This window comes from Danio rerio, chromosome 5 (genome assembly GCF_052040795.2).
Source record: "Danio rerio strain M-AB ecotype USA chromosome 5, GRCz13ab, whole genome shotgun sequence".
NCBI lineage: Eukaryota > Metazoa > Chordata > Actinopteri > Cypriniformes > Danionidae > Danio > Danio rerio.
In genome coordinates, this window is record NC_141025.1 from 14,665,304 (window position 1) to 14,676,629 (window position 11,326).

Here is an 11,326-nt window from a genome sequence, read left to right on the forward strand (position 1 = left end):
AAAAATAAATTAATAAAAAAAAAAATACAAAAAGAGACTTCTTTATATTACTCCAATATGACTGTAGACACACTACACACAGTTTTGTCAAAGCAGCTTACAAAAGATGATTTTCATCATAGGTGCCCTTTAAATGTACAAAATTACCATTCATTCGCCTTTGGCTTAGTCCCCTATTTATTAGGGGTCACCAAAACGGAATGAACTGCCAACTATTCCGGAATATGTTTTACACAGCGGATGCCCTTCCAGCAACCAAGGTGTCATTGATTTCTATGCCTTTTAACCCGGCATTCATGTTTTGTAAAAAATGGTCAAAACGAGATTACGATAAATGTACAATTTATTTACAGTACACATGCAAACATAAAGCAGCTGCAAAGACTCAAACTAAAATTCATTTACATTTTCCTCACATATTCTAAAGGAGTTTACCCTTATAAAAAAAAATAAATAATACAACAAAATAAACCCTCATGGCAGCTCGGAAAAGTTAACCATCAGTCCTGTCATGCCTGACGTTTCATCGGTTTTCGTAATAGAGACAAACAGCACAACACAAATTTGATCTTAAAGGCACATATTGAAAAACATTAGTGATTAAAGGCACTAAACGTGACTAAAGTGCAGATCTGCATCTAGGATGGGAGTGAACTTGGGACCATGGTTTGGTCAGAGCCGACCTGAACGATGTACATGGGTACGACACACTGCACAGTCATGTTATTCAGATCGAGGTCTTCATCCGCTCCTGACGTCATTGTGACCAGAGGAGCGGTCAAACTCATAGTCTCAGACAGAAATGGACTGGACATTGAGTCCAGAGCCTGAGGAGGACACAAAGAGAGAATCAGTTCAGTTCCATTCAAGTTCATCTTTATAGCATTTTTCACAATATTTACTCTCCTAAAGCAGCTTTACAAGAGGTGTACATTATTACAATACAGTCAAAATCAAATAATTTAAAAGAAATACTCCACTTCTTACACTTTTTTTCTTTTTCTTTTTTTTAAAAAAAAAAACAGGCTATGTTTACAAGTACTCTAGAGTTAAACAGTTAAGTTTTACTATTTTTGAATCCACGTCTGGATCTGGTTGAAGCACTTTTAGCTTAGCATAAATCAGTTAATCAGATTCAGTGATGGCCTGTCCTACATGCAATAGGCGGTCACCTAGGGCAGTGGTTCCCAACCTTTTTTTAGCCTGAGACCCCCTTTTTCCCCAGAAAATATTGTAAGGCCCTCCTCCACATTTAATGATATGATCACTCATATAAGTTTGCAGTAATGATGACAAAAAAATGTTGTTTTCAAACAAACTATGTTTATTACTATATCAAGATATTTTTATGCACAAATAATAGCCCAATGTTTCCCAGAGATGGGTTGCAGCTGTGAGGGCATCCGCATGCGTAAAACATGTGCTGTGATGACCCCGGATTAATAAAGGGACTAAGCCAAAAAGAAAATGAATGAACGAATGAATGAATAATAATCTAATGTATTATAAAGCAAAACATCAGTAGTCCATTTGTAACTGAAAAATATTTAAACCCTTGGCCTTTAAATTGACCCTATTTGAAATTCAATAACAAAAATATCAAAAATATTGAAAAATAATGCCATACAAACTGAAGCTGTTTCTTTTCATATTTCTTTTCATATGACTCGCGGTGCGATCGCGGGCCGGGATTCATTGGAGCTAGTGTGTAACGCCGCTTGTGCGCGCAAGCTGCGCACCTCCATTGGAAACAACAAACTTGTGCAAACTCTAGAAATACAAGATATGCGAACAGCCGCTAAAAGGCCACTATCATTTGCAATCTCCATCAGTTGATCTTCTTGCACAGACATGCTGGATTCACCTGATTTGTTGACAAGTGGGTTGTGGATGTATTTCTTGGCAGTTTGCGGGTCCTTCACAGGGCCTTTTTCCCTTAGCAAAGAAACTTTCTAAAGAAAAGACGTCTGCTTCTTACTCATTTTGCTGATTGTGGGCACTCAAGTGACCGATAGGCAAGCGAGAGAAAACGGTAATTTTTCAAAATAAAATACTTTTCAAAATAAAAGATTGTTCAGACAGATAATAAATAAAAGGGAAATAATTAATCATTTCTTGTGAGGCACGGTACCAATTGATCCACGGTGGCTGATGACCCCAGAGCAAGGGAATAAAAAGAACTAAGGCAATATGATCATTATCCTAATTGTCCACTGCTAAGATTTTTTTAAAATATGACGCGACCCCCCACAAAGCTCGCTGAGGCCGCGACCCCCCTGTTGGGAACCGCTAACACAAACTCCACAAACACTCCTCTGATATTTACTGTTTACGCATGCACGAGGACAAGCACAGGTCTTTAAACCACAATCACTACGCAGTGTGCAATTCACAAACCCCATTAAAAACGCAATACAATTCACTTTCACATTTTATTAAAAGAACAGCTCTGTATAATTCATACATGACAAATAGCCGAAAACAATAATAAACACACAACAACAGTATAAATGAAAATGAATTGAAAATAATAGAAAAATACCCAGCAGCACCACACTCTGTTTTGCATAACCCAGCAAAATCAAGCTCAAAGTATGTTCTGCTATGCATAATACAAAATTTAGTAGTGTCGTATAAGGACTTGTTTTAATAAATGCAATGATGCCCATAATCACAAAAATACTTGTGTAATATGCAAAACAGGGCGAAGCAGTGGCGCAGTAGGTACACACGAGTTTGATTGTCGACCGAAGGGGATCTTTTTCCTTAAGTTTTTGTTTTGTTTGGGAAATCCACTACCCCCAACACATTCGTTTTTCCGTTTATTACTCTTATGTTGTTTTTTCCCTAGACTTGAAGTGTAGTATCCATTCTATTCTATTCTATTCTATTCTATTCTATTCTATTCTATTCTATTCTATTCTATTCTATTCAAATATGAGTGTAGTGTTTTTCACAACATACTGTCAGGTTGGTGCATTTAATGCATGTTAAAACACTGTTTTGTTGTAATAAAAGTTAACTGTAAATTAAAGTGAACTCACATCCTCCATGTTCCAGAGATCAGAGCAGTCAGGGTTTATGCTTGGGTAGTTGATTCCAGTCTCCAGGAATACATTAGCATTCTCATTACCCTGCCAATCAATTAATCAATGATGGCAAATCATTTGTATTCATCTATTTTTTATTTTTAAAAGTTAAGTAGGACTTTGAAGTCGTACTGCATATAACAAGGATTTTGGACCAAAAGTCTTGTGTTTTGTGTCTCACCTTGTCAGAGGTGTGATTGAGGACTGCTGAGAGGAGCCGGATGTATTCAGTTGCAGCCTTCAGCATGTCCACTTTACTTGGCTTTCGATCTCGAGGCATCACCGGCACAATACGCCGCAGATACGAGAACATGCTGTTCAGGCTCCTCACCTACATGCAGGACAGCAGATGATGACACCAAGATGCAACATTTCAGTATATAAGTATATAAAGTTGAGCACCTGCTTGCTATCATTGCCTTGAATTATACTGGCAGAACAACAGCATTTCACTTTAATTGAACAGTAATCTAAGAACTTGCTTCATTTACTCCCATCATTTCAAACCTATTTCTAGATTAGCTTCTTTCACAAAATGTGCGATGTATTGACAAACACAGAAATGGGATATACAGAGCCTGGCATTACAGTAAATGACGATCTATAGACTAATTAAAGTGAATGTGAGAAGTCACCTTTATTATCCATAGAGCTTTATACAATGCATCAGATCAACAATAGCCCCTTTCACACAGTGATACCGGTAAATATCCGGAAAATTTCCGGAACGACTTTACCGGTATATTGAAAAAAGCGCTGTTCACACAGGCGAGGACGTTACGGAAATTTTCCGGAAAAGAGCATTCACACATCCATTCCAAAATACCGGTAAATTCTGAAATCATTCAACACAAATGAGCTTCAAACGGCTGCGCTTGTATTTGTAAACATTTGACTAAATTACAAACTCTGTGGATGATCAATATTGTGAACAACTTTCTCAGGATCACTTTCGCATGTCGAGATGTTCATAATATGTGCGTGTGCAGGCGCTCACAGGCTGTTTCACAGGCACACGAACGTAAACAAACAACGGCTTATCATAAGCATCTCATCGATGATTATTTACACAGTTGGCATTAAGAAGAACATATAAACGTGATCTGACTAACTTCTAGCAGCTAAATGTGTCTGGAAAAATATTCAAAGGCTTTTATTCTCACAAACCGCGCGGACGTAAATGCGTCTGACTGTTGTGATTGGCTAAAGCTGACGTCTCACGTCAGCACGTTCTAGACGTGCACGCGCTTATTACGGGAATCTTTCTTCTGCATTCACACAGCGCAGCATTCCGGCAAATTGCCGGTAATGTTACAACTTCTCTTTCCAGAAAATAGCCAGAACGAATTTACCGGTATTTTCAAAAAGGACCTGTTCACACATACAACCTTTCTGGAAAATTGCCGACAATTTTCCGGAAAGGTCTGTATGTGTGAAAGGGGCTAATGTCAGGTAGTCTCTGCAATTACACATTTTTGAAAGTAGTTTCTATAATTGAGAATTTGAGTAACTTGAGTAAGAGGATTCATTTTCATTCCATTTAATCCCCACAACTATATTTATATAGATAGATAGAGAGAGAGAGATAGACAGAGAGATAGAGAGATAGATTGAGATGAAAAAGAGAGAGAAAGATAGATCATGTTTGTTTAAGAAAAGAAAAAGGCTTTTTTCCCCACTTTGTACGTTTAAAAAAAATATTGAGCATGATAAAAAAAAAAAAAAACATTAACTATTTTATTGATCTATACCTTCAAATGAAAAATGAACTTCATGTTCTGTAAAAACTATAATTACACCACAACTGAAAACTCTGCACTGTTGTTTTGTAGAGTCCAGCATCACACTAAATGACCATCGCAGACTAATTAAAACGAGTGAGTCACAATGCATCAGGTCATCCATGAGAAAGTCAGCGAGACTTTAATTATACATTTCAAAAAGTAATCATCATAATGGCAAATTGTATATTTGGAAGCCTCCTGAGAGCTTTCTTTCAGGATTTACAATAGAAAAACAAAATTATCCATTTAGCTTAAAACGTCTATGCTTATAAGACAGACTTAAAAACTGCCATTTGAACATTTATTTTCCGTCAAAGCCAGTTATTAAATGTGCATTTACTGGAGGAAATGCCAGTGTAGTCAGAGAAAACAAAGACAGAGCTTCAGTTAAAGCAGGATTATGATACAAATTCTATCCACATGACTTTGGAATAGCAAATATTTTCAGTTTTCATATATTCTTACAGAAAAACTAGGATAACAAAATGACTGACTTACATCTCAATACTTCTTATGATTATATACTAGCTGTTTTCCTCATTCGTTGGTTTGGACAAATTCATGTTTAAATAATAAACAAAAAATAATAAAAAAAATGTTAACCACTTCTGTTACATTTGCAATATTTATTTTTTTAAATACTTTTATTTATTTATTTGTTTATTTAAATTTATTAATTTTATTTTTCTTATTCTGTAACCCATGAAGAACTTTCATATAAATGCTGAAAATTTAAATTTTCCATATTTCACCCAAATCTGTGTTGAAACAACCAAGCATTTTAAAGAATATAAATTAATAAAGACACTTTACAGTTTATTGTGAAAATGATTATTCCTCATTTATATACATAAGTAGTGATGCACGGTTTTACAATAAATTAATAAACTGGTTCATGTTTTAAATTTTGGTCTGATGTTGACTATTTAATATTAGCCCAAAGACTTGAATTAAATGCATTAAAATATGAACAAATGAATAAATGAAAATAACAAAATATATATAAAAAAATATAAAATTTATAATAAAAAAATCATACACATACTAACATTTTTTTCCAAAAGTTGTCACTTAGTGCCTTTTTCAAAACAAAATAAATCCATTTGCTGAAAAAAAAAAAAACCTCAAAAACTGAGGAAAATAAACATGCGTTATATATGTGACCAAAAAAATATTGCTACTTTGCATACAACATACTTTGTAGAAATTCTGTGAATTAAACTGCATAACCCCCTAAAAATAATACAAATCTAAAGAAAGGTAGCTCACTATAGAACAAAAATGATTGATTTTATTTCATACATTTATGAGGAAAAGTTTTGTTGTGCATGAGCACGCATTTTATATTAAATTTAATGCAAATGTGACAGGACTGAAACATGGGAACAATTGTAAAATTAATAAATTTAACAAGTATATACTAGAAGTATATATTTTTAATCAACTGACATGAATGAGAACAACCTAAACTTGCTATTTCTGAAGTTGTTTTCCTAAATAACAGTTTTTAGAATAACAAAACTTTTAAAGCTGTAAGTTTAATTGGGCCGAGGACAAGGACAAGGACAGGGTTTGTACATTAGTAGTGTTTTTAATAAAAAAAATTTTTTATCTGAGAACCAAAGTGAATGACAAATTCCTTTACAGAACAACTCACAGAAATTAACCATCAGGCCATTTTAGATATTTTTTGGGGGGATGAAATATATTTACTGAATTTATGTTTTTATATCAGAAACAGACAATGTACATTGCTGATAGAATGTCTTTCTTGAATGTTTTTCAGTATACCTACATGCCTCTATACAGCACACATATTGGCTCATGAATATTTCCTGCTTGTCATCAAACTATTTCACAATTGTTACAAGGGCCAATTCAATCTTATCTATATGTTAAAACAGCCATCATAACATTATTTATCAATATGTGGCTCTTTTTGGATTCTCGAAAGCTGTGGAAATTAAAAATGTAAAACAGGAAATACGCAGGGACCATTGTTTTCGTTTACATCCGTCAAAAAGGTCTATAACTGTCTGTACTTTGTTCTGTTTCTTTATTATTTGTGATGTGATTGTGTGCCTAGAATTTAAAATGTTATGGAAATAAAGCATTCTCAATATAGTTCTTAAACTGTATGTTTTTGATTTATACAGCCATCATTATAAAATTAATTGTAGTACTAGTAATAATAGCAATAGTAATACCAGAATGGATAAACATTTAATAATAATAAAATAAATTATATATATATATATATATATATATATATATATATATATATATATATATATATATATATATATATATATATATATATATATATATATATATATATATATATATATCAATGCATTGAGTTAAAATAACCTATGGTTGGGAAGGTGCTATAACAGAAATGCTCAAACTAGGCATCTAGCGGGCCAAATCAATTAACCTTTGATTTGGCCTGCCATTCCATCTGAGAAGAGAGGGAGAATGATGGAGATGGTTTAGATAATGTCAATTCGAAATTATTGTAACCCTTTGTTTGTTATATTGTTAAAAGCTAACTGAAATTAAATGGGTCATGTCATATGTCATGGATGTAAATTACTCAGATTTTGTTTAAATTACATACTGTCACCTGACAATGCAGAGACTTTGGTGAGCAAATCCAGTCAAAGGCAGACTCTGCTTGACTAGAGTATTCAGCATTGAACTTCACTGTGTTAGAGATAGGATTGTTTATGTTTTAAACGTTATACTGCATAATATAATACAATCTAAAGTAATATTTTTCCAATTTATTTATTAAAAATATGACATTAATTAGGAAATTACCCATGGCAACTTTAATATAAAACAGTTTGGTATATTATCTTCGGCCCACGGCTCTCCATGATATTTGGTATTTGGCCCTTCATACGAAAATGTTTGGGCACCCCTGCGCTATAACAGGCCTGTAGCCAGCCTAATGAAAGGGGGGATTCCTTTTTCTCAAAAAGTGAACCTTTTTGGTTATTTACCTCATTTTCTATTTAATTATCAGATTTAAATGCTCCATTTAGAGACATTTTAAACATTGTTTTTAGCTGGATTAGCTAGTTGGATGGTCATCATACTTTTTAATGTACCAAAAATATTTCCTAAATATTTAGAATAAAGAAACAGGACAAAAATTATTTTTAAAATACTAATTTATCACATCATATATCACTAGAAAAAAAGTTCTAACTGTAGCCTATTGTAATGTATTAGGCAAATAACTAACTGGCCAGCACAATTAACTTTCCTCAGTCAGAACTTGGCCATTTGAATGATAAGAAGTTAAAACATAATAATAATAATAATAATAACAATTTAGAGCTTCACAATTTTTCTAGACACTCTTGTGCTTTCTTATTGGTCATGTTTTCTTTCAAGAATAAGCTTCACTATTTAGAATAAAATGACTTTTATCCATTTTAAATGATGTTTTCTCCATATAAAAACAATACAGTAGTGTAAGATGACTTCTACTATGTCAGATGTTTTCTTGCACAACTGGATGCTGGACTCATTAAAAAATAATGTTTGTATTGGCCAAAACTGATTAACTGAAATCACACTAGGATCACCGACAGGTCATTTCTTACTATTTATGATAGCATAGCCGTCAAAATAGAACAAATGAGCTCATGTATGGGACAAACTCTGGATCTTTGTCAGAGAGGGGTGGGTCTTCCGAACCACCCAACCCCCCTGGCTAGGGGCCTGTATAACAACCTATTTGGGTTATATGGTATTTTTAACTTAACTATTTAAACTGAGTACTGTAAAAAATAAAACTACATTAAAAAAACTTAGAGTTTCACTATTTTTGTAAATACAGGCTGACATGTACATGGGATTGCTCATTTGTTGTACATTATTTACCCCTAAAGGATTCATATTATAATTTAGTTCTTCATTGACAGCATTTGTAGCCTTATTTTTGGCAGTGAATGCAAACCTGTGGCTCGAAATTGGCCAAAAGAGGGCAGCAAAAAGCCAAAAAAGGTTATGAGAGAATGAATGAATAAATAAAGCGGCTTCTTGTCGTGAACTTTGTCAACGCTCACTCACCCGCAGCCTCTCCTTCGCGTTTGCGAGCTGTCGCCTCTTCACAGCTTTATCTCGGTCCTCCGTGTCGATGTACTGGCCGTCATCCAAACGCACGAATTTACCGATATTGACGTGAACGGGGAGGGAAGGTTCAGCACTTTCACGCAGTAAAACATCCCCCATGAGCTCTCTCTCCGGGACCTTCATGAGTCCCACTATGGCTCTGAACTTTTTGCCGGTCATTTCACACGACATTGCTTTCAAAATACTAACTTAAATGAGATAACAGGGCACAGTTAGTGAAGTGACAACATTTTAAATGTTCATACTTTAAAAACTATTGGTCTAAGGGGAGACCAGTCGACTTGAATATAAACGTTGTTAATTGAAACGAATAGCACCTGTGCGCGAATCTCCACCCACCCTTTCTCACGGGACCACCTGTGGTATTAAAGCGCCATATCATGTTTCAGCGCTAGATGGCAGTGTGTGGTAATTATATACCTGTAGTGTGCCTGTGCTGTATGGCAAGCCCTTTTGACTTTTATTCATCCGCGCAAGATGTGAATTCTTAGTGATTTCAACAATTCAGTGAGTAAACATGCTAGTTCTTCATTTCAGCCATTAATTTTTACATTTCTGCTTGTCAACATGTCAATTCTAAATATCAATACTGATGCCATCACTCGCAAAAACAGTAGGGGAGAGTAGGGCACAAAGTAACACATTTTGGTTTTGACCAAATAATGAACAAAATAATGGGGTTAGACAAACTATATTGCTCTACCAACAACACACAAGCCTCTCTTACAAATGAGCACTGGTTGTATGATCACCAGACCTATGGTTTCTGTGCAGTATTGCCCAAAGTGCCAGGAGTAAAAATGATACTATTTACCCCACTTGCGGGGCAAGTTGTAAAAGACAGAATGTTGTTGTCACGCATGCTTAAAAAGGCAGGTTTCACACAATTAATTTACATTCTCTTTATTTTAAATAGTATATTTCCTCAGTACTCCATTAATTTTGTTCTACATAGCACAGCATGTTTATTTATTGGAGAAACACATTTGGATTTATTGGCATTAATAACCATTATTACACCATGCATTTATTTGCATTATTAGCAATCTTTTTTTTTTCTAAAAAAAAAATTCCATAAATTTATTTCTACATTAAACTTACAATCTAAAAATGAGTTGGCGCCAATAGCCTAGTGGTTAGTGGGTCGACATATAGTACCTAGGTGTTCACGATGTCCTGAGTTAGATTCACAACCTGAGGCCCTTAGCCGATCCTTCCCCTCTCTCTGCTCCCCATACTTTTTCTGTCAGTAAATCTCCACTGTCCTTTCAATAAAAGGTGAAAACCCCTATAAAATAATAAATAAAAAAAAATCCCAAAATTATTTTGTTTGCTTAGTTAGTGTCCAACAATGTGTGGCTTATTTGTAATACCCTGTTGTGTCGAGTTTTCCTCAAATCTGGCTAGCAGTCACTGTGTGTCTTTCAAAATGGTCCCATCTTTTAGCGTAGACGACAGTAATCGTAACAATAAAAGGTTGTGCTTGCATACTTTCACAGATTTTTAAAAATAAAAATATCGAGTATAACAAAAAATACTTTCATGCTGCAAAAATGGTTTCTCCTGTGTTTCTCATCCGAATTTCACCAAAGCTTTTTAATAATTGGCAGGAAGACGTCTGCTGACACTGTGGTGAAAACCTCAGAAGCATGCCATGGTTAACCCTGAGCAAATACCTTAAAACTCTGTTTCATCTTACTCTGCGTTACTTAGTGCCCTGCACTCCCCTATTCTTGATGTGACTTATATTTTAACTTGTGAAAACATTATTCGGCATCATGGTAGCGCAGTGGATAGCACAATCGCCTCACATCAATTGCCTTGGCTGGGTCAGCTGGCATTTCTGTGTGAAGTTTGCCTGTTCTCCCCATGTTCATGTGGGTTTTCTCCAGGTTTCCCTCACAGTCCAAAGATATGCGGTATAGGTGAATCGGGTAGGCAAAATTTTTGTATACTGTATGTGTGTGTGTGTGTGTGTGTGTGATTGAGTGTGTATGGATGTTTCCTAGTGATGGGTTGCAGCTGGAAGGGCATCCTATGTGTAAAACATACTGGATAAGTTTGTAGTTCATTCCGCTATGGCGACCCCAGATTATTAAAGGGACTAAGCCGAAAAGAAAATGAATGAAAATATAATTCTTGATATAAACAATAAATTTTTCAACAGTTATAATGCTAACCGTTGATTTTAATAATTCGATTTAATCTGATTTGAAATCAGACAATACATTTCCACTAGTCAAATTGTTCGCTCTTGATATCAATAATTACGTCTTCACTTGCAGAAATGGAATTATTGATATC

The 11,326-nt window shown here is 34.7% G+C and overlaps 1 protein-coding gene across 1 annotated transcript; it reads right to left on the reverse strand.

Annotated features, from left to right (window-relative positions):
* Window positions 1-325: 325 nt before the first annotated feature.
* Window positions 326-9,339, reverse strand: figla (folliculogenesis specific bHLH transcription factor). The gene is given in 4 exon segments (NM_198919.2): window positions 326-827; window positions 3,045-3,134; window positions 3,271-3,420; window positions 8,960-9,339. Coding segments are annotated over 4 exon segments (663 nt in total). The 5' UTR covers window positions 9,194-9,339; the 3' UTR covers window positions 326-638.
* Window positions 9,340-11,326: the final 1,987 nt, after the last annotated feature.